At 37.9% G+C, this 24,913-nt stretch overlaps 2 protein-coding genes across 4 annotated transcripts in view; one reads left to right on the forward strand and one right to left on the reverse strand.

Annotated features, from left to right (window-relative positions):
- CAPN13 (calpain 13) overlaps positions 1-24,913 on the forward strand; it is a 274,099-nt gene that overhangs the window by 191,050 nt on the left and 58,136 nt on the right.
- LCLAT1 (lysocardiolipin acyltransferase 1) overlaps positions 1-24,913 on the reverse strand; it is a 195,865-nt gene that overhangs the window by 55,553 nt on the left and 115,399 nt on the right. For 2 of the 3 annotated variants that reach the window (XM_029232831.1, XM_029232829.1), the window contains one exon: positions 9,924-9,986. The exons of the other annotated variant lie outside the window; for it this stretch is intronic. In XM_029232831.1, the coding sequence (XP_029088664.1) occupies positions 9,924-9,986 (63 nt within the window). The remainder of the gene's footprint in view (positions 1-9,923; positions 9,987-24,913) is intronic. 3 annotated transcript variants of the gene reach the window in all.

Consider the following 24,913-nt stretch of genomic DNA (forward strand, 5'->3'; position numbering starts at 1 on the left):
AAATCTTTAGTAGCTGGCAATACACTATCCCCTTTCTCTATTTTTTCTCCTCAACATGGCACCCCTCACAGTGATTCTCCAGGCTTAGGATAAATACACATTCCAGTACCACCCCTTCCTCAATTCATCCAATTAAAAATAAATAAAAGCAAGGTCAGCATCCAGCTCTGTTGCAAAGAACTCTAACGTGATATCCTAGAAGACCTCTCGGTACTGTGTTGCATACACCAACTATAAACCCCAGAGAGATGACAACATTTTGTTCTCAATAAAACTAAATGTGGAATTTGAAGACATAATGTTTCTTTAAGTGTTCTGAAGTTCACTGTCATGAAAGGGCTATGGCAGTAGGAAGTTCCAAGTGAACCTAACTAAGATTTAATATCTGATGAACTGGAAAGCAGGCCAATTTGCCAAACAACCAATTTGCAGAATTTACAAAATGTACTGTTTATCAAAATCTTGTTTAACTATCAAGTTTGTAGCAATTCAGGTTGGAAAGGAAGAACATTTTAACAACTTTTGAAGACTTCTGCAGTTTTGATTGGCTTTCATTGGGTGTTTTATTAATTTGCTACAGCTGGACAAAATTGAGGGGGAAGGGGCAGAGACTGAAAGGTAAGGGGAAAGTCTGAAGCCTCAGAGTCCTGGAGCTCTGGCTCCCAACAGCTGTACCAGCAACTCCATTATGACTTTGCATCCGCTTTCCTGCCCCCTCCCCACCTCTATGTGCATGAATGGTAGGGCAGAGTAAAGAGACCCTCTTAGGAGGATGTCTGGGGCCCAGACACAGGAGCAGAAACTGGTAAAAAGGAGGGCAGAAGAGGAGGGCAAGGTGCTTTTCCCCAAGGACTGAGTCCCAGGGAAAGAGAAGATTCTGATTAAAAGTTCAAGGAACTCCTTCCTAGAGGGACTTCTGTCAGGATGAGAGAATACAGGGCTGCCTGGCCCTTGGGGAGTTGGCAACTTGGGGAGACATGTGGCCATGCCCAAGGCAGTAACACAGTGTCTCATGCCCATGGACTGCGGGGAGAACTTCTACCAGAAGGTCAGAGCCCATGAGACAGCAAGACTTGGAAATTCTTGGTGGACACTTGGACAGAGATGATGAGGTTCAGCAGCCATGCAGGAGGGGCTCCAAGATGGGACTTTTTGATATTAACCCAAACTCATCTGCATCTTTAGGCCAGGAAGACTTGGGGACATTTGGAATTATCTTTTAAACATTGTTCTTGAATTAAAATCAAGTGGAGCAACTTGATTTAATTCAAATCAGGAGTCAAACTATTTGTCTAAAGGGAGAACTGTTCAAAAAAAAAAAAACTTTGCCGTAAACGGCTGAGTTCTTCATACTACAGATATTGTTAGGAAAGGGAGGAGATTATAAACTTCAAGTTTTAACTCATACCATTTAGTTTCCATTTTCTCTTATATTATTTGTCATCCTACTCTCTGAAAAATTAAATTAGATAAGAAGCCTATTTTTATACATATAAAAACCTTATATTCTTACAAGAGGACATTTCAGGCTTCAGAACTTCAAAAGATAACTTAATGCATCAGAGTCTGTATCTTTGAATCTTAGAATTTTAAATTCAGTACAGCCAGTTTCTATTTAAAGTTTCCCTAATGGGTTTTCTATTTCTGAGAAATTTTATAATAACAAATACAGTTACTAAAAATAATCTCTTTGAAATTACAGTAACCGCATGAGAAAGATGTTGCATTCTGTAGTCTCAACGTTATTTTTTTTTAAAGCACTACCATGTTTAAATAACCACAAATTGCCAAGGAGTTTTATAAACAAAAAGAACTGAAGATTCTTGAAATCTCAGAAAATCATCAGAAAATTCTTAGAATTGAGGGAGATCTCAGAAGTCTTCTAGTTCTATCTAGTTTATCCTGGCCCCCAATTCTCCCTAAACTACCCTCAAGGCAGGGAATGTTTCTAGAAGAAGGAAATGTCCATCAGGGTCAAGTGTTGGTGAATGGGGCAAAAAGGGACAAGATCTGGGTTTTACGACACGGGAGACAGTTCCACTTCAGTGGGACACGGGGGTCGGAGACTGACTACAGAGCTCATGAAGCCATTAGGGGTGAGGCCATAGTGACAACGTCCCCAGCTCTTCTGAGAAGCTTGTATCTGAAGGGAAGAAAGAGGTAGAGGGAAAGCTGGACTAGGGGCAGGGATTGAAAAGTGTTGTGCAATTGTGCAGTATTTTCCTTTTTCTTTTTAAAGACTGAAAACGTCTGAGTGACATTAAATGCTGAAGACAGGAACCATTAGTAAGTTCAAGTTTAAAGCTATGGTAAAGAAAGGGGACAGAGTTTAAATTGAAGTTTCCTGAGGGGGCAGAAGGCTATGGGATATGTGGAGATGGAAAAAAATGAAATGAAATTTTAGACAGGAGGATGAGCTCTTTCATTACAACAGGAAGCAATGAGTATAGATTCAGCTAATCTGTAGGTCTGAGGGAAGAAAGAGAAGGGAGTTCTGGTTTGATGGTGTCTGATTTCTTTGCCAAAGAAATGGGGGCAGGAGGATGGGCGCTGGAGTGTTGAAGATGGGCAGGGGAGGCTTAAAATTGCTACTGCAGAGAACAGGAAAACTGGCCAGGAAAATACAGAAAAACAGCCAGCACTGAGGGTTCTTTGGAGATCCGCAACTATACTGGGTTGGAGAGTGTCCATCCCCACCGCCGCCCACCACCCCACAAATCCATGTCCACTGGAACCTCAGAATGCAGTCTTATTTGGAAATAGGGTCTTTGCAAATGTAATTAGTTAAACTGTGATAAGGCTGTACTGAATTAGGCCGGGAGCTAAATCCAAAATGAGTGGATCCTTGTAAGAAGAAGACAGACCCAGGGAAGAAGGCCACATGAAGACAGAGGCAGAGATTGGAGTTATGTTGCCACAAGCCAAGGAATGCCAAGGATTGTTGGCAACCACTAGAAGCCAGAAGAGTCAAGAAAGGATTCTTCCCTAGAGACTTCAGAGGGAGCGTGCCTGCTGACACATTGATTTCAGGCTTCTAACTTCCAGACCGTAAGAGAATAAGTTTCTATTGTTTTAAGCCAACCCAGTTTGTGGTAATTTGTTACAGCAGCCCTAGAAAACTAATACAGCAACAAAGAATTTATTTTGGCAGTAATCTGAACGCTTTGGGGGGTTTTCTCCAGTGGAGCTCAAAGCCAGTGCAGGTAGAGCAAAGGCAGTCAGCTGGCGAGACCCAGGATTGCACCTCTACCAGGAGTGGGCACTAGGGCTAAGGTGCTGAGGATACTGGCAAGAATATGGTTTAAAGGATGGGCCACAGAGTATAACTGGGACTGGAGAAAAGAGTGCAGGGAGGTGAATGATTATGAATAGGGAAAAAGAATAAAGGCATTTAGGGAAGAGAGATCTTCACGAGAGTAAAGAACAGCTACAGGGGGAATAACTTACCAACAGTTGTAATATGAGACTGTCATCAGAGAATGAGGTGTTTAAATTTAATGTTTAACAGGTAGAGCCAATCCAGAAGACAAAATTCAAAGTATGAAGCAGCATGGATAATGGGGAGATCAAGAAACTGAGCTAAATGTGTCATCACATACATGAAATTACCTACGAGGATGGCTTGACCAGGGATGGAGTGGAAGGCTAAGCCAGGTGCTAAGTCTCCTCTCTACACTGAAATGAAGGCCGAGGCAGAGAATGGAGAGATGGTTTGACTGATATCTGAGAGGAGTAAAAGTTGCTGTATTTAGACACAAAAGGCCCAAAAAAGAATCAAAAAAAATTTTTTGGAACTCCAAGGTACATTAAGTCAGAGGTGAATTAAGAACATCATAAGGTAGTAAGATGTGACAATGAATTGCTTTCACTTGAGAGGGCAACAGGAAAGTAGCCACCCCACAGATGACTGAGATAATTTCTCTTATTTAGCTCATATCTCTCTTACAGAGATTGTAACTTGGCTGTTACAAAGTCACTCTTATATCTAACACTTTACCTTTATTTATGTCATTTAAGGAAGCCTAGAGTTTTTAAAATACAGTGATGTTGGTTCCTTATCAGGACAGCGATTGGTTCTTCCTTTCCCATGGGCATCAAGAAACATTGTTCGAAAGAAAGATCACTGATACTTCATGATGTGCTTGAGAAGCAAAGGACCTCAATGAAGACACAAGACCTTAATATCAGGCTCTAGAATAGCTTTGCCGGTTCTTATGGATTCTAATCATTACAGAGGTCTAGGAACCTTAAAGCAGAAAAAAGTCAGACTAATTGTCATCACTGAAAGATTTTTTTTTTCCTTAGGCTGCATCATCAGCTATGACCAATTTTAGACAATAATTAACTAGACAATTACAAGGAGAAATCCAGAGAACCTTCTAGAATACTGTCAGAGTGTAGCCATATGCCATCAATCTCTACACTTTGCAAAGCAGTGATCTTCCTTAACCTTCTTTAAGACTGTGGCATCTGCACCTACAAAACATATGATATCTTGAATGGATTCATTAAAGTCACCAAGAAGCCCTCTTAAAAAAAATCCATTCTAGATATGAATCAGCTAACCAGTATAATTAACAACTGAAACAACAAAGCTGTTTTTGGTTATATGTATTGAGGGCTGGAAAAAAAGGGGAGCAAGAGCAGAGTAGGCAACAGGCTAACAGTGTAGAAAAGTGAGGTTCATGTACGCAACTGCAACACAAACTGGGGCATCTTTTTTTTAAACTGAAGTATAGTTGATTTACAGTGTTACATTAGTTTCAGGTGTACAATATAGTGATTTGATGTCTTTATAGACTTATTCCATTGAAAATTATTATAAAATTTTGGCTGTATTCCCTGTGTTGTACAATATATTCTTATATCTTATTTATTTTACACCTAAGTTACACCTCTTAATCACCTTCCCCATCTTTCCCTACCCCTACCACTAGTTACCCACAGATAACCACTAGTTTGTTCCCTGCATCTATGAGTCTGTTTGTATTTTGTTATATTCATTCGTTTTATTTTTTAGATTCCACATATAAGTGAAAACATACAGTATCTGTCTATCTTTGTCTGACTTATTTCACTGAGCATAATATCCTCCAGACCCACCCATGTTGTTGTAAATGGCAAAATTTCTTTCTTTTTAAATCGAAGTATAGTTGATTTACAATGTTGTGTTAATTTCTGCTGTACAGCAAAGTGATTCAGTTATACATATATATGCATTCTTTATATATTCTTTTCCATTATGGTTTATCATAGGATATTGAATATAGTTTCCTGTGCTGTACAGTAGGACCTTGTTGTTTATCCATTCTATATATTGTATAATAGCTTACATCTGCTAACCCCAGCCTCCCACGCCATCCTTCCCCCAACTCCCTCCCCCTTGGCAACCACAAGTCTGTCCTCTATGTCCATGATTCTGTTTCTGTTTCATAGGTTCATTTGTGTCATGTTTTAGATTCCACATGTAAGTCATATCATATGGTATTCAGCTTTCTCTTTCTGACTCCACTTAGTATGATAATCTCTAGTTGCATCCACGTTGCTGCAAATGGCATTATTTCGTTCTTTCTGTGGCTGAGTAGTATTCCATTGTGTGTGTGTGAGAGAGAGAGAGAGAGAGAGAGAGAGAGAGTGTGTGTGTGTGTGTGCGCGCGCGCACCACATCTTCTTTATCCATTCATCTGCTGATGGATACTTAGGTTGCTTCCATATCTGGCTAAAACTGAGTTGTCTTAATACAAGTACAGTTAAATGGCTACATAAATTCAGGGAAGGGAGAGACTATTTCTAGCTGATAGAATCAGGAAGCTTCATGGACGAGATGGCCAAAACTAGTAGTGATCCTTTTTCTCTCATCTTCTTGCCCATTTCAAATATCTCTATGTAATATTTCAGCAGGGAAAAAAACAAAACTAAAACAAAGTTAAAATCCTGAGTGATTATCTAAAGAAAACACCAGATATGATATGTACACCAATACCTAGGAGCATGAAAAATCCAATGAGTGGAAATTTAACATTATAGGCAGACACTGGCACAGAAATGTTGGCAGTTTTCGGCAAGATTTCCTTTCCTCCTTCCTCTGCATTATATTCACTTCACTTGATAATACACTGGCCTACTCTGGACAATGTCCCCAGACAGACCTAGAATTTGAGGGTTTTATCTGTTCTGACCACTCTTCCCCAAGGTGAGAGTGTGACATTTTAGCAGTATCTTGCGAGATACTGTGCTGGGGTTGAGGTAGGAAAACCTGGATATAAATGGATGGACCAGTATCACTGAAATAAGGAAAAAATTCAAGTATGTACTCGCTGAGCCTTGGGTAGGGGCAATGGCAATCAGGTAGGGAATGCTGCTATTGCTGTGGTGATGCAGAAGACTACTTTTTACTGCACTTCAATGAAACAATGAAGCCTATGATCTTGGAGTTTATAAAAATGGAATTTGAATTGTGATTGCTATTTGTACTTCTATATCCATATGGCAAAAGAGGCAATTAGAAGCATCTGAGAAACTTCTGGTTTAGCTCCTCAAATGAATAATACCAAATAAAATTCTGTAATACAAATTAATTAGGATCTAAATACTGAGTTTTATTTTAACAATAAGCCACAATTAATACACAATAAATGACTAGTTATATCTGTTAGCTAACTTAGCTATGTCTTAAATTTGTGTGGGCCAACACTTCAGATACCCACCCACAAAGGAGCTAATTAAAGTACAAAATAAAATGAACTGGTTCATAGGTCCATCCACCACTCTTATATAATTTGGTGGATTTACTTCATTCATTAATTTATTCATTCACTTTTACTGAACAACACAGGAGCACTGCCCTAGGCAGAGAGAGAAAGAGAAACAGAGACACTGACAAACTCATGATTCTTGCCCCAAAGGAACCTACAATCTAGGAAAGAAGATAAAATATATTTGCAAATTACACAATTCTTAAGAGTGGTTCAGCTGTTGTAGAAGACTGGAGGGGGATAGATAGCACTGCCAGCTGAAGAGGTCAAGAAATGATCTACCTGAGCTGGGCATAAGAGAACAGGTAGGTTTGAAGCAAGGCAGAAGACATTAGACGGTTGCAGAAGGTGAAGAGAAGGAGTGAGGTCAGTGCAGGGCAAAGTGAGTCTCCACTTTGGATGGAGCTTAAAGCTACAGTGGGAAGTTAGATTGGGCCTGTAGCATGAGGTTGGAGAGCTCAGCAGTGCTTTTTATTGTTTTTATCAGCTTCCTTTTCTCATTTTCCACAGCAACTATTCCAAACTCTCATTATTCACCTCTCTCCCTTCCCCTCCCTACCATAATCATCACATTACCACCTAACCTCTGACCTGATAGAAGAGCCTTTCATCAGAGCACCCCTCACTTTCTCACCCGTTACTCCCCAAACCAAAATATATATTCAAGCTCAGCCTTGCTTCCTGCCTTAGAAAATGAGGAATCCCCTTAAGTTTGTTTCTGTTCCTAACCCCTCCTGATTTCTCAGAAAATTTGCTCCATCATTAATCCACTTCTCTTCCAGCTTTTCCTCTATTAAGTTTTCTCAGCCTTTAAAAACACTCAACTCCCCTAGTATCCTTGATGTGGCTTCCCCTTCTGTTGACTGCTCCAGCTCTCTCTTCTCCTTTATCAGCAAATTCCCTGTAGGAAGCATCTAAACTTGCTGTCTCCACTCACTCACATCAATCTGCACTCCACTCACATCTGGTTTCTGGCACCCCCATTCCTGTGAAACTACTCTAAGGTCAACAAATACATCCTAGTGTTGTACCCAGAGGATTCTTCTAAGGCTTTATATCCAAAGATTCTATTGGCACCTAGAATTTCAGATAAGTTGCTAATGTTTTAGAAGATGAATCCATCAAAGTCCACGAGTACTGAACCTTGCAAATTGGCCAACTACTGCTGAAAAAGACTGATTTAGATGAAATCAATATTTGTCAATACATATCAAGGGACTCCCTATCTGGGTTTTGAACGTTAAAAACACGGTTTAAGGCACAGCTATTAAAGTTTGGGGTAGGTATTAGGGGATGGAGCTTAGATTTTATGGCTAACTCTGTAGATCACTAGGGGTGACAGGCACTAAGTAAATGGTCCCACACACAAAAAAACTGCAATATAAAATTATGGCCATTTACAGCCATACACAGAAAAGGCAAGATTTTTTTAAGTCAAAACCATTTGTAAAAACACAAATAAGATATTTCTCCAATGATTATTAGGAAACAGCTTTGTAATTAGGATGAATCATACTTTTTTCCTACTATATGCCATCATACAGTTCTGCAAATACCTCACTCATGGATCAAAAGAGATGTAAAAAAAGACATAAGATGCAATTATTTTTACTGAGTCTTCCTTTAAATTGAACATAATTAATACAGAAATCTCAAAATAAAAGACTATTTTGGGATGACTATGGTGATGGAAAGCCAACAGGTCTTATTTTATCTGAGAACAAGTAGTAAACTGCTTAGGAAGATAACCAACTCTCTTAGAATACTAAGAAGGGAACAATTTACTCACCAGTCCCAGAATATTTATAGTCCTAAATACTACCTTCACAACTCCCACCATTCCTGACTCCTTTTATTTTTTACTTTGTTAGAAGTGAGACTTCACAACAACCAAGACTACCTCTCTAACTTTAGCTCTTACCACTTAAAAGGATGAACTTTGGGTTCCAGTCGGGGCAGTCTCCAACACTGGATCTCCAACCCCGACTGTACTCTCCCAGTATCTTTAGCAAATCAAATCCTCTTGCTCCTCAGGATCTAATTCAAGCCCTGGTTCCCTAAACTCTCCCCTTGCTCTGCCAGTTCACTTCCATCCTTCTCTTCTGCCTGGTATACGGTCTCCATGGTACTTGATCATACACTAACTTTCCAAATGTGAACACACGAAGATGTTCATCACAATTTTTTATTCTCATGCTGTCACCAGCATGCCTTAATCATAATACTATAACTATAAAAATAGGCTTTACCTAAGATTCAGATTATTTGCATTTACAAAAAAAAAAAGGTATTTTCTTTAGAATATCTAAATACAAACACCTTTCATCATAATTTTAATGATAATGCATATAGGACAAACTTTATGACATGCTTCCCATTGCCCAAATTCTGTTCATCTGTCAAGTCTAAACAAAAGTCAGTATTTCCCATCAAATCCTTCCTAATTTCAGTTCTCACCAATATCCATCCCTAAAGTATTAAACTATAAGCCTTCATTATGACTGATTTAGTAACATAAGAGGCAGCTACAGTCTACTTGAATTATTAAGGAAACTAATATTGGAACCAACATATTAATGATATTTTTACTGATCAGAAAGGTTATTAATAATTTCGTTAACAAAGATTAATTCGTAAACTATTTGGAAACTTTGCTTGGATTACTATTATGAACGTATTGTGGTTGTTAAAATTCTGTTCTGGATGAAAGCAACTAAGTCCCCTGACCCAGAAAAGAATGTTCAAAGTAATTTCCATGTACTCACACCAACAGTGTGAAGTGCCTCTCCTGACTGGAAGCATATCAGGGCCAAGTGGCAGATCTTTTATAATAACAACTAACGGCAGTCTGCAAAAATAGGAATAGTTTGTTGTCCAGCTTTGAGGAGTGCTAGTTAACCGAACTCAGTCAGATCTCCTACCCAAGAGCAGTGATAACCGTGCCCAGAAAAGACATTGACTAATACTTCCTTTTCTGCTATAAACTAGCTCATCACCATTGTAAATCACCAAGAGCTTAGTGCAATGAGTAAAATCTAGGAAGACTCCTTATGCCTTGACTTCTAAGAAGGTCACTGCTAAGGTTTATGTTTGACTGAAGCATTTTTTCTTCGCTTGGATAAAAGTACGCCTTCCCCTCAAGCCCTATGCACACACATACTTTAATACCTGGCTTTGACACCGTGAGCCATGTTTTTCTTATTTTATCTTCTGCTAAAGGCCATTTCAAATCTATGAGGAAATGGGAAAGATGTAAATCATAAATAAACTATGAATACAGGATTTTAAAACTTTTGTACAGCAGTCTCAAAAGTTTTGTCAAAATTTCCACATGGAACCCCAAACTATTTTCAGACTACATTTATACAATGCAAGATTAAGCCAAAGAATGCAGAGTTTGGGGAGGTAATATCTATCAAAGCAAACAGTTGTTAACCTACAGATAAGACAACTCTCAACACAAATTTCTCACATTTAACATCTAAAAATTATGTAGCACCCTCACAGTATCAAAGTCTTGTTGTTTAAGTCTACAAATAACCACACACTGTAGATTCTTTTAAAGTGTGTTCTATATAATAAATAACAAGGAATTACAGAGAGCTGTTTACTTAACAGTACTCAAGTATTTGTGAGGAGTATCTTAGTCACCACAAACAGGCATGTAACGTGAGCAACAGAGAACAACAAAGACAAGAAGAGCTCAAACAGGACACTTGCTGTTCAAAGATTTATGATGGCAACTTTTATTCATGTAAAGTATTAGAATGAAGACAATCCAACACATTGTAGATTCCTGTTTTTTACATTCAAATGAGACTATGCCTGGAAAAGGCACTCGATAAAACAAAGATTAAGAAATAAATGTACGTTAGTGGTTATATTTAATTTCTCTTTCAATTATTATTCCTTATGAAAAAGATGACTAAGTCACAATGAAAATTATTATGTATTAAGTTACTAATTATCACAAAATAAACACACTAAAATAGGCACGTTGTATGTACATGCATGCTCTGACAAGTCAGTATTCTTACAAGAAGGAGAATACCTGCAATTTGCTCCATGTGGTCAAATGCAGTACTTAGGTGCAGAGAGAATGAAGGCTATTGAGAACACATGCGCTTTCCTCTCCTACATAACTTTGTTATGAGAAAGCAGGTGAATTAGAAAGTTACTAACACACTTTCAACACCTTACATTTCATGTAGCATAGAAAGGCCAACTTAGGATAACTGCCCAGGACTTGTTCTGCTCAGTCCAGATTCTATGACAAAGTACATTTGGGCGCTCTTAGAAATCAAATGATAAATACAGGGATGCTTATATTATAAAATATATAATAGTAAATGTAAATATAATTATTTTATATAAAATATAATTATGCAAAATAAAATGGAAAAAAATTCTTTCATTTAGAAAGCTATTCAGATAATTTTCAACATTAATAAGCAAATAACTTCTATATTTAGTTTCATGTTCCTGTGGCACTGATTTCTGATCAGAATCTATTTTTAAAAAGTGAGGGCACATGAACTTGGTTTGCATGTGCACACGCATAAGCACACACTCACGCACACCAGCAAGGTCAGTATTGTTTTAACAATACCTTTGCAATACTCAAAACAAACATCTATTTAAAAACAAAATCAAAACGAGAAAAGGTCCTAGCAACTGGAAAAAATATAGAAAAACTATTTTGAATAAGAAAAAAATCTATAAAGCTAAAAGAGAAAGGGCATAACCTTTAAAAATATGGAAATGGGACACATGCTCAGAAAAAAGGAGAAACAAGTTAAAGCTGTAAGGCTTTTTGGACAAGCCCAGAAAAGAAAAATGATACATCCACAATGAAATTATATACTATATAAAACAAAAAGGCAGGCATAATTTCCTGTTCAGATGAATTTCTGGATTAAAGTGTCCACAGCAGTTAGATTCAGGCCAACATTCTCAGCTTTGGTGAGAATAAACTCTGATTTTCATATGAACAGGAAGCTGAAGTATAATATTGTTACATACGTTGTGCATATGCACTGAAACTCTTATTTTGCTTCAAAACAACATTATAAGGACATGAAGATTTAGTGCTTAGCTGCCACTCGGTGAGATAACACCATTATGGCAGAGCTGCCAGCATTCTCTGCTGTTGGTTCAGCTGTCTCACTAATGCTTTCAGAGGGAAAAACTGAAAGAAGAGTTTAATGTATGTAACAATATTCTTTACAGTCAGTATACAGCCTACAGAAAGTTATCACTCGAAGACAATTCCACAAATTTTACTTACAAAGCTTCTTCCACAATTCTAAATTTTAAAATAAACATTTTGTAAGTGTCAACAGTTATCCGCATTTTTCAGTGTACTACTTAAGAAAAGAATATTAACATTATAACAGAGTATCAATACTTAGGCATTTTGAATGAGTAAAATACAACTTGTATATAATTTTCACTCATTTGTGAAAATGGTAATCTCACCAATTGGAGAATATGTATTTTGAGGATTTTTATTAATGGTGCCATAAGACATGAACTCATCACTGAGGCTCACCTTTCACACTAGTCGGCATTTATTATAGCTGGCCGGTGTTAGAGAAACAGTACATACCCCCAGAACAAGATTTTTCTCCTACTGAAGTCAAGTGGTACAGAGAAGCACAAGGCTGCAATGACTGTCTTCTCAGGACTATCTCAGAAGCTGAAACTCACTGAGTAGAAATACTAATAAACCGGGAAACATTTAAGAACCACAATTCCATACTGATTTTTACATGATCAAATGCCAAGAGCTTGTTCATGTAAGTTGCAAATAATATGCTTCCGTATGTCCCTTCTAATAGTATAGATAATCTGGGGTGGGGGGCGGAATCAGCCTTACATGTACCCTACAGTGGATACTGAAGGTGGTAGGGGGCATTACTAATCACAAGTGCATGTGTGTGAGATGCTGAAAACAGCAGCTACAAAAATTTGTACAAATCTATACTGAGTACCTGTAATACTCATGACACTAGGACCTCAGCTATAAAAATCAACAAAACACAGTACCTACCCTAAAGGTGCTCAGAGTCCGAGTGAGAGATGGACCAAAAAAGAAAAAAAAAAATCACTGATTACAGAAAATATGAAAAAAGTGATTGACAAACGCATGGAGAGAGTAATGACGAGAGTAAGAAGAAAGAACCCTAAGAACCTGGTCAGGAGATTGTCTGAAATGTAAAGGGCATTTGAACTGTCTTGAAGGACCAACAGGAGCTACCCAGATGACTGGGAACAGTTCAGGAAAAGGAATAGCATGAGAAAAGCATTTTCGACCTGGCTAGAACAGAGGACATGGAGTTACAGCCAGAAACAAGATGAGAAAGGCCACACAGACAGGGACTGAGCTTTGGGCAGTGGTCTGTTGACCATGCGCAAGGCACCATTCTGTTAAGTACTGCAAACAAAAACACATGAATCTCAATTGTTTTCTGCAGGCCACACTGGCCACCCTCAGTTCAGAGGTAAAGTCACCTTTAGTTCCTGAGTAAAATCTCAGCAGGCTCAACCTCCCTAGGAGAAGCCTACACCCATTTCCACCTACGAGTAAAGCCCTTAGACCTGTACTTAGCTCGTGATACGAAATATCTGCGCAATAGATGCTTTATGAAGAGTAACCAAAATCTGTACAAACCAATTCTCATCCAAAGCTCAGTGAGTAAAACACCATTTGTGGAGAATGATTTGAAGGACATGCAGTCTCTCCATACCTTTAGAGTTAAGACAATGTTTTGAGCTCTTATGAGGCTGTTTTTACTGAACTACTCTTTCTCCTTCTGCCATTAGCCCATGTGGGCAAGCGCTCTGAGGCTACGTGGAACAGTTAACATTAAAGATGCTGTGAGGCTGCTGGGCACGACAGTGCACAATGTCCTCTGTGAGGAACCAAAGATCTTTCTCTCAAGTCCTTCAGAAATGGTCATGCTTTTTCCGAGCATGTGGTTTGCTTTAATCTTATGGCCCTTGTCAATGATACCATTCAGTTCCCTTATATAGAAGATGCCAGAAAGCTCAGGACCAATTTATAGACCTATATTTTATAGGAATGTAGAGCTTATATCTTATGTCTTATGTATACAATAACCTTGTAACATATAACCTGTCTATTAAATTCATCCCTTTACCTTTGTTTTCTTATGTCGTGGTGCTGCTGTTACTGTACGTACATATTTATGTTTGCCACTTTAAATCTTTATTGCAACAGAGCAGGGTATAAAATTACAGCAATCAAGCAGCTGATTGGTTCAAAAAATTTAAAGAGCATCTTTTTTATGCCAGGTCTCTGCTGAAGGCTAGGGTAAAAACTGTCAGTGGACCTGACTTGATGCTTATGGTCAGGAAACTGAGAGTTATGGACAAAATGGATAATTAAACAAGTGATAATACCACAGGAAAAACATTTATATAGGGCAAATATAGTAGGAAAAGCATTCACATAGGGAACACAGAAGACGAAGATAGCTGGGAAGGCTTCCCAAATGAACTATTATCTAAGCTGTGACCTCCAGGCTGAGTAGGAGAAGTTCTGCTATAGTGGGGAAGGCTCAGAGTACAGTACACTCTGGGCAAGGAAAGCAGTTCAGTATGTCTGGGACAAATGGTGTAACTAAGGAGACAGCAGATAGGCCAGAGAGGTAAGCAAGGACCAGGGCACAGAGGGCCTGGCAAATCATGTTAAAGAAGTAGATTTAACCTTGGAGCATTGTGAAACCCAGAAGGTTTTGCCGGGTGCTGACACAATCAGATTTGCACTGTAACATTTACTGAGTGCTTGCTATTTTCCAGGCCCTGTGCTAAGTGCTTTTTGTGCCTGACTATACTGAATCCTCAGAAGAGTCCTATAAAATCATAGAAAGTAAGCACTATTATTACTCCTATTTTACAGAAGATGAAAATGAGGTTTAATGAGGGAAAGGAATCTAACCAGCCACACTCCTAGTCCTAGTGAAGCCAGGATTCTAACCCAGGTCTTTTGACTCCAGGGCCTGAGTGCCTAATTCAGTGTGCTGTCACATTCATTTAGAAGAAGGCTTGATTGATAATGATGGTAATGACTCTGTGGTGTGAGGAATATAGGAGGAAAAGCAATTTAGGGGGAATGACAAATTCAATTCTGAACATATTGAAGTGCCTGCAGAACCTCCAAGTGGCAAAAATCACATATATGGCTCTGAAGTAAGAAAGGGCTTTTGGACCAAGGGTTTAGAATTAGGAGTCATGAGCACATGGATGATCATTTGAGCCACCAACATGAATGACATGTCCCAGGGAGAATGTGTGGAGTGAGAGAACAAAGGAGCCTGGGAGAGTCTTATGAGGAACATAGAGAGGACTGAAGAACCTGCAAAAACGTCTTGAGAAGTGGCCAGAGAAGTAGGAGAAAAAATGACAAGCCAAAGGGAGAGCATATTTCAAGAAGAATCAACAGTGCCAAATGTTGCTAAGAGGAAAATAAGTAAGAATGGAAAGGTATTCATTAGATTTAGAAATAAAATCTTTGTTCGTAATGGCTTAGGTGACATGGCTGTTGCTGTCCTTTTAGGAAGGTAAGAGGTAAAATATATTAAAATGGCTATTAATGTAAGATCTGTGCCAAGTCCTATTAGAGAAGAAAAAGATATTCAGTCCAGATGTCTGCCAGCTGGGGGAAATGAGAATGGACTCTTAGAAGAAGATCATTAAAGGAAAAACAGCATTTGGAGATTAAAGAAAAGAGCAAAGCCTTGCAGGTTTTAGCCTGGACAGATATAACCAGAGGCAAAATTCAGAAAGCATAAGACACAGTCAGGAATAGTCCATTAATTCAAATAGGTTGGCTCATACTGCATTAGTGGTAAGATTTAAAAAGTAGATTGGAACCGTGTTATAAAGTCTTCACCAAGGAATACGGAAGTAATGCACATATTTAAATGTCTTTTCTCCCTGGAAAATGCCTAATTATTCTTTAATTCTCAGCTCATGTGCCACCTCTTCAGTGTCACTTTAAGTAAAAAAAGACTAGCCTTTCTTTATGTGCTTAAGTTACTTTCTATTTGTATCTCTTATGATGATGCGTTTTAATATTTCCTAAACTTGATGATACTCAAGGGAATTGGGTGTGTCTTGGTACTGGCAATATCTCAGCAAGTCAAATAACATATGTGCCCGAGAAGCATTTTCTGAACAAATAAACATACACACAATTACATTAGAGTGGTACTTTATGAAGACTGACTGTTAGCTGTGTGCAGTATGGATTAGCAAAGAAGAAACAAGAGGCACTCCAGTGAGAAAGCAAGGAAGCATGAAAAGGAGAAGTAATGGGATCCCATCGAATGGGGCCATTGCAGAAATAAAGGAAGTTTCCCTAAGAGATGCTTCCAAGGCAATATCATAGAATTTGGTGACCAAATGAAATGGGGCAGGGCATAAGACTAACATTTTTTAAAAACTTTAAAAAATATACCCTGGACTCAGTAATTAGATTTGGAAATATATCCTAGGGAAATAATTAGAGATTTACACATACTTTCGCATTATTTATAAGAGCAGAAAGCTGGAAACCATTTTAATTTTTAATAATAGAGGCCTAATTAAATAAACTGCGGCACCTCTATCTGATGAAGCACCAAGCATACATTAACGCATCATAAAAAATTATGTAAGGACGGTGAAAAATGCACATTATAGTAAGTTGGGAAAAAAATTTTTACAAAACAAAATAGGATTTGACCCAATTTTTAAAATAAAACATGGAAAAACACAAGGCTCAAAAGGCACTGGATATTTGAGAAGTGCCTGACAAGACTATGGGTGCCATTTTCTTCTTTGTAATTAATTTTCCAACTTTTTTCTTTAATAAAAACTTCTTTTTTTAATAGGAAGAGAGCTAATATTGAGAAAATCAAGCCATCAGGCTAGTTTGAGAGTTGTTGGCAAAAAGAAAGAAAAGATAGAACCACAATTTGAAAGGACAGATGGTTTGAGTTTTGTCTTAAGGATTAGAGAAATAAAGGAAGAACTGGTAAATATAGGAACCAGGAAAAAAAAAAGAGAGATGCTTACAAAAAGGAAATCTTGATTTATTTTTCCATTTAAACAAAACACACAGTACAGCCAAGGATACCAGGGAGAGATCTAGGTAAGAGAGAAAAAAACCCTACAAAGATGGCATTTTTGTAGCATCTGGAATAGAAAAACTGCTAACTTCTTACATAGCGGGAAGAACATGGGCTTTGGCATCAAAGAGACCTGAGTATATAGATCATGGTACCTCCACTCAGCAGCTGTGTGACCCTGGACAAGCTGTTAACTGAGCCAGTCTCCTTGGGTGTAGCACAGGGCAAACCACCACCTAGCACAGTTATGAGAACTAAGAGATCTGTAAGAAAGTAGCTAGTGGGGTAGCTATGAGCCCAGGAGCCACCACCAGACTTTGATTCAGCAGGTCTGAGCCTGGACCCGAGTATCTACGTTTTTAAAAGCTCCCTGGGTAATTCTACTGCATGGGCAGCAACATGTGAACAGGTCAGTGCCTGGCACAAGGCAGGTACTTGATAAACATTAGATGGTTGTTTTTCTGGACAGAATATAGGGCTTCTATCATTTTCCATTAAGGCTGTCATGACTTTCTTCACTGAATATAATGGCAAGATCTGTCCCAAGTGAGCTGTTTGCTTGAGTGACTTGATCGAGAAATGGAAAAAATAAAAGCATGACTCTTTGGGGGTAGGAATTAAGTACTTCAACAATAATGGCATCACACAACCTTCTTAAATATTGTCTGTTACTTTACAGCCAGGTCTTCAGCTCAGTCAGACTGGTTTTGCCTTAGCTGACCAAACACTGTGCCCTTTCTTGTACTCTTCCTTTCCTGTTCTCAGCCGTCCTTATTTGTCCTGCCTATCCAAATTACATATAGTCTCTAAGGTCCAAGGGAAATTCAGCTTCTTCTTTTTTTTACATCTTTATTGGAGTATAATTGCTTTACAATGGTGTGTTAGTTTCTGCTTTATAACAAAGTGAATCAGTTATACATATAGATATGGTCCCATCTCTCTTCCCTCTTGCATCTCCCTCCCTCCCACCCTCCCTATCCCAACCCTCCAGGCAGTCACAAAGCACGGAGCTGACATCCCTGTGTTACGCGGCTGCTACCCACTAGCTATCTACCTTACATTTGGTAGTGTATACATGTCCATGCCACTCTCTCACTTTGTCACAGCTTACCCTTCCCCCTCCCCATATCCTCAAGTCCATTCTCTAGTAGGTCTCTATCTTTATTTCTGTCTTACCCCTAGGTTCTTCATGACATTTTTTTCCCTTAAATTCCATATATATGTGTTAGCATACGGTATTTGTTTTTCTCTTTCTGACTTACTTCACTCTGTATGACAGACTCTAGGTCTATCCACCTCATTACAAATAGCTCAATTTCCTTTCTTTTTATGGCTGAGTAATATTCCATTGTATATACGTGCCACATCTTCTTTATCCATTCATCTGATGATGGACACTTATGTTGTTTCCATCTTCGGGCTATTGTAAATAGAGCTGCAATGAACATTTTGGTACATGACTCTTTTTGAATTTTGGTTTTCTCAGGGTATATGCCCAGTAGTGGGATTGCTGGGTCATATGGTAGTTCTATGTGTAGTTTTTTAAGGAACCTCCATACTGTTCTCCATAGTGGCTGTACCAATTCACATTCCCACCCTCACATTCCCACCCACACTCCCACCAGTGCAAGAGTGTTCCCTTTTCTCCACACCCTCTCCAGCATTTACTGTTTCTAGATTTTTTGATGATGGCCATTCTGACTGGTGTGAGATGATATCTCATTGTAGTTTTGATTTGCATTTCTCTAATGATTAATGATGTTGAGCATTCTTTCATGTGTTTGTTGGCAGTCTGTATATCTTCTTTGGAGAAATGTCTATTTAGGTCTTCTGCCCATTTTTGGATTGGGTTGTTTGTTTTTTTGTTATTGAGCTGCATGAGCTGCCTATAAATTTTGGAGATTAATCCTTTGTCAGTTGCTTCATTTGCAAACATTTTCTCCCATTCTGAGGGTTGTCTTTTGGTCTTGTTTATGGTTTCCTTTGCTGTGCAAAAGCTTTGAAGTTTCATTAGGTCCCATTTCTCTATTTTTGTTTTTATTTCCATTTCTCTAGGAGGTGGGTCAAAAAGGATCTTGCTGTGATGTATGTCATAGAGTGTTCTGCCTACATTTTCCTCTAAGAGTTTGACAGTTTCTGTCCTTACATTTAGGTCTTTAATCCATTTTGAGCTTATTTTTGTGTATGGTGTTAGGGAGCGATCTAATCTCAAACTTTTACATGTACCTGTCCAGTTTTCCCAGCACCACTTATTGAAGAGGCTGTCCTTTCTCCACTGTACATTCCTGCCTCCTTTATCAAAGATAAGGTGACCATATGTCTGTGGGTTTATCTCTGGGCTTTCTATCCTGTTCCATTGATCTGTCTTTCTGTTTTTGTGCCAGTACCATACTGTCTTGATTACTGTAGCTTTGTAGTATAGTCTGAAGTCAGGGAGCCTGATTCCTCCAGCTCCGTTTTTCGTTCTCAAGATTGCTTTGGCTATTCGGGGTCTTTTGTGTTTCCATACAAATTGTGAAATTTTTTGTTCTAGTTCTGTGAAAAATGCCAGTGGTAGTCTGATAGGGATTGCATTGAATCTGTAGATTGCTTTGGGTAGTAGAGTCATTTTCACAATGTTGATTCTTCCAACCCAAGAACATGGTATATCTCTCCATCTATTTGTATCATCTTTAATTTGTTTCATCAGTGTCTTATCATTTTCTGCATACAGATCTTTTGTCTCCTTAGGTAGGTTTATTCCTAGATATTTTATTCTTTTTGTTGCAATGGTAAATGGGAGTGTTTTCTTGATTTCACTTTCAGATTTTTCATCATTAGTGTATAGGAATGCCAGAGATTTCTGTGCATTAATTTTGTGTCCTGCTACTTTACCAAATTCATTGATTAGCTCTAGTAGTTTTCTGGTAGCATCTTTAGGACTCTCTACATATAGTATCATGTCATCTGCAAACAGTGACAGTTTTACTTCTTTGCCGATTTGGATTCCTTTTATTTCCTTTTCTTCTCTGACTGCTGTGGCTAAAACTTCCAAAACTATGTTGAATAAGAGTGGTGAGAGTGGGCAACCTTGTCTTGTTCCTGATCTTAGTGCAAATGCTTTCAGTTTTTCACCATTGAGGACTATGTTGGCTGTGGGTTTGCCATATATGGCCTTTATTATGTTGAGGAAAGTTCCCTCTATGCCTACTTTCTGCAGGGTTTTTATCATAAATGGGTGTTGAATTTTGTCGAAAGCTTTCTCTGCATCTATTGAGATGATCATAGGGTTTTTCTCCTTCAATTTGTTAATATGGTGTATCACTTGATCGATTTGCATATATTGAAGAATTCTTGCATTCCTGGAATAAACCCCACTTGATCATGATGTGTGATCCTTTTAATGTGCTGTTGGATTCTGTTTGCTAGTATTTTGTTGAGGATTTTTGCATCTATGTTCATCAGTGATATTGGCCTGTAGTTTTCTTTCTTTGTGACATCCTTGTCTGGTTTTGGTATCAAGGTGATGGTGGCCTCAGAGAATGAGTTTGGGAGTGTTCCTCCCTCTGCTATATTTTGGAAGAGTTTGAGAAGGATAGGTGTTAGCTCTTCTCTAAATGTTTGATAGAATTCGCCTGTGAAGCCATCTGGTCCTGGGCTTTTGTTTGTTGGAAGATTTTTAATCACCGTTTCAATTTCAATGCTTGTGACTGGTCTCTTCATATTTTCTACTTCTTCCTGGTTCAGTCCTGGCAGGTTGTGCATTTCTAAGAATTTGTCCATTTCTTCCAGGTTGTCCATTTTATTGGCATAGAGTTGCCTGTAGTAATCTCTTATGATCTTTTGTATTTCTGCAGTGTCAGTTGTTCTCCTTTTTCACTTCTAATTCTATTGAGTCTTCTCCCTGTTTTTAGTGATGAGTCTGGCTAATGGTTTATCAATTTTGTTTATCTTCTCAAAGAACCAGCTTTTAGTTTTACTGATCTTTGCTATCGTTTCATTTCTTTTTCATTTATTTCTGATCTGATTTTTATGATCTCTTTCCTTCTGCTAGCTTTGGGGTTTTCTTGTTCTTCTTTCTCTAATTGCTTTAGGTGCAAGGTTAGGTTGTTTATTCGAGATGCTTCCTGTTTCTTCAGGTAGGATTGTATTGCTATAAACTTCCCTCTTAGAACTGGTTTTGCTGCATCCCATAGGTTTTGGGTCGTCATGTCTCCATTCTCATTTGTTTCGAGGTATTTTCTGATTTCCTCTTTGAGTTCTTCAGTGATCACTTCATTGTTAAGTAGTGTATTGTTTAGCCTCCATGTGTTTGTATTTTTTACAGATCTTTTCCTGTAATTGATATCTAGTCTCATAGCGTTGTGGTCGGAAAAGATACTTGATACAATTTCAATATTCTTAAATTTACCAAGGCTTGATTTGTGACCCAAGATATGATCTATCCTGGAGAATGTTCCATGAGCACTTGAGAAAAATGTGTATTCTGTTGTTTTTGGATGGAATGTCCTATAAATATCAATTAAGTCCATCTTGTTTAATGTATCATTGAAAGCTTGTGTCTCCTTATTTATTTTCATTTTGGATGATATCTCCATTGGTGAAAGTAGGGTGTTAAAGTGCCCTACTATGAATGTGTTACTGTCGATTTCCCCTTTTATGGATGTTAGTATTTGCCTTATGTATTGAGGTGCTCCTATGTTGGGTGCAGAAATATTTACAATCATTATATCTTCTTCTTGGATCGATCCCTTGATCATTATGTAGTGTCCTTCTTTGTCTCTTGTAATAGTCTTTATTTTAAAGTCTATTTTGTCTGATATGAGAATTGCTACTCCAGCTTTCTTTTGATTTCCATTTGCATGGAGTATCTTTTTCCATCCTCTTACTTTCAGTCTGTATGTGTCTCTAGGTCTGAAGTGGGTCTCCTGTAAACAGCATATATATGGGTCTTGTTTTTGTATCCATTCAGCCAATCTGTGTCTTTTGGTGGGAGCATTTAGTCCATTTACATTTAAGGTAATTATTGATATGTATGTTCCTGTTCCCATTTTCTTATTTGTTTTGGGTTCATTATTGTAGGTCTTTTCCTTCTCTTGTGTTTGTTGCCTAGAGACGTTCCTTTAGCATTTGTTGTAAAGCTGGTTTGGTGGTGCTGAACTCTCTCAGCTTTTGCTTGTCTGTAAAGGTTTCAATTTCTCCATCAAATCTGAATGAGATCCTTGCTGGGTAGAGTAATCTTGGTTGTAGGTTTTTCTCCTTCATCACTTTAAATATGTCCTGCCAGTCCCTTCTGGCTTGCAGAGTTTCTGCTGAAAGATCAGCTGTTAAGCTTATTGCGGATTCCCTTGTGTGTTATTTGTTGTTTTTCCCTTGCTGCTTTTAATATGTTTTCTTTGTATTTAATTTTTGACAGTTTGATTGATATGTGTCTTGGCGTATTTCTCCTTGGATTTATCCTGTACGGGCCTCTCTGTGCTTCCTGGACTTGATTAACTATTTCCTTTCCCATATTAGGGAAGTTTTCAATTATAATCTCTTCAAATATTTTCTCAGTCCGTTTCTTTTTCTCTTCTTCTTCTGGAACCCCTATAATTCGAATGTTGGTGCGTTTAATGTTATCCCAGAGGTCTCTGAGACTGTCCTCAGTTCTTTTCATTGTTTTTTCTTTATTCTCTGCAGTAGTTATTTCCACTATTTTATCTTCCGGGTCACTTATCCGTTCTTCTGCCTCAGTTATTCTGCTATTGATCCCATCTAGAGCATTTTTTATTTCATTTATTGTGTTGTTCATTGTTGCTTGTTTCATCTTTAGTTCTTCCAGGTCCTTGTTAAATGTTTCTTGCATTTTGTCCATTCTATTTCCAAGATGTTGGATCATCTTTACTATCATTATTCTGAATTGTTTTTCAGGTAGACTGCCTATTTCCTCTTCATTTGTTAGGTCTGGTGGGTTTTTATCTTGCTCCTTCATCTGCAGTGTGTTTTTCTGTCTTCTCATTTTGCTTATCTTACTGTGTTTGGGGTCTCCTTTTTGCAGGCTGCAGGTTCGTAGTTCCCATTGTTTTTGGTGTCTGTCCCCAGTGGCTAAAGTTGGTTCAGTGGGTTGTGTAGGCTTCCTGGTGGAGGGGACTAGTGCCTGTGTTCTGGTGGATGAGGCTGGATCTTGTCTTTCTGGTGGGCAGGTCCACGTCTGATGGTGTGTTTTGGGGTGTCTGTGGACTTATTATGATTTTTCAGCTTCTTGAAGAAGCCTTACCTGAGTATTTCAACACTACATGATCTCTCTTTACTGAACACACCTGTGATTGTGTAATGTAATTAAGCATAATATTTTACACTGTGTACCACAAAACTTGGCATGTAATTATACTGTCATATTATTTTTTAGATATTTCCATGAGTACTGTTCTTATCTATCCAGGAAGATGATAAACTTCTTGAAGGCAAGGTCATATTCCATGGAGTGTTTGACCCCTCACTCCCAACTACTTTAACCTAATTTCAAGTTATCTCAAATGTGCACACTTGTGCCACCTAATGGTGAAGGTAATTATTGCATGGTTACAATTCAGTAACTGGCTTACAAAGCATATAACAGAATCAAATAATGGTTGGACCAAATCATTACTTGTTTAAAATCAAAGAAGAATAAAGCTACTACTGTTAAAAATAATACAGCAGCAGAGATGATAATGACTGTAACTAAATTTTGGGGCATTAAGTTAAAATTTTTAAATTGTGTGATAAATTTCTTAAAGCTGTATAACTAAAAATCAAAACCAAAACACTTTCTCATGTAAAACCTTCTTTTCTCTAAGTTAGCAACTTCCTTTTGGGTTTGGGTTAATCTTAGTACTGAAAAAGGTTATATAATCACGTACTGAAATGTCCTGTGATTAGAGGTACATATGAAATAAATCTTCCATGACAGATACTGATCAGTGTAATATACATTGCTCTGGGAAGATGGTAAGGACACTGTGCTTATCTTTTCAGACAAAAGAAAATATTAACCTCAACTAATACTGATTTAATCTCCATTATGGGCAGGACAATCCATATCCTTAAGAAGGTTATGATCTAGTTAATGTATAAGAGCAAGTACAAAAATGATGGAAATCAAGGTACTCAGGGAAAACTTTTTACCATTATTATTACAGAACAACACATCTGTATAATGTTATATAATGGGTGTTATATTTCAGGTTAAGTGTGTGTTTTCTAAATGTTCTTAATCTCGGTGAAATAAATTCTAAAGAGACGCTCAGAAACTACTTTCTTTGTTTTGCATTTTCTCTTATTCAGTGCTTCCCGCTAGGACTTCTTATCCTTAACTTCTTGATGTCTTGAATTTCTCATCTGCCTGAACTTGTGCTATTAATATCAGAAATAGTGAACTCAGTTACAGGCATGAGTGAGCAGTAAAGATGTTACCTAATGATAATTGGGTTTTTTTAATTTAATTTTTATTTTATATTAGAGTTTAGTTGATTTACAATGTTGTGTTAGCTTCAAGTGTAGAGCAAAGTGATTCAGTTATACATATATCCATTCTTTGGATATACATATCCAATGGATACATATATCCATTCTTTTGCAGGCTCTTTTCCCGTATAGGTTGTTACACATTATTGAGTAGAGTTCCCTGTGCTATATAGTAGGTCCTTGTTAATTATCTGTTTTATATATAGTAGTGTGTATGTGTTAATCCCGACCTCCTAGTTTATCCCTCCCCACCCCACCTTTCTCCTTTGGTAACCATAAGTTGGCTTTTGAAGTCTGTGAGTCTTCTTCTGTTTTGTAAATAAGTTAATTTGTATCAATTAAGTCCATCTGGTCTAATGTATCACTTAAGGCCCATTTTCTTACTGATTTTCTGTCTGATCTGTCCCTTGATGTAAGTGGGGTGTTAAAGTCCCCCACTATTATTGTGTTACTGTTGATTTCTCCTTTTATGGCTGTTAGTATTTGCCTTACATACCGAGGTACTCCTATGTTGGGTGCATAAATACTTATAATTGTTATATCTTCTTCTCGGAT

The sequence above is a fragment of the Monodon monoceros genome, unplaced genomic scaffold (assembly GCF_005190385.1).
Source record: "Monodon monoceros isolate NGI ecotype Baffin Bay Population unplaced genomic scaffold, NGI_Narwhal_1 Super_Scaffold_19, whole genome shotgun sequence".
Classification (NCBI taxonomy): domain Eukaryota; kingdom Metazoa; phylum Chordata; class Mammalia; order Artiodactyla; family Monodontidae; genus Monodon; species Monodon monoceros.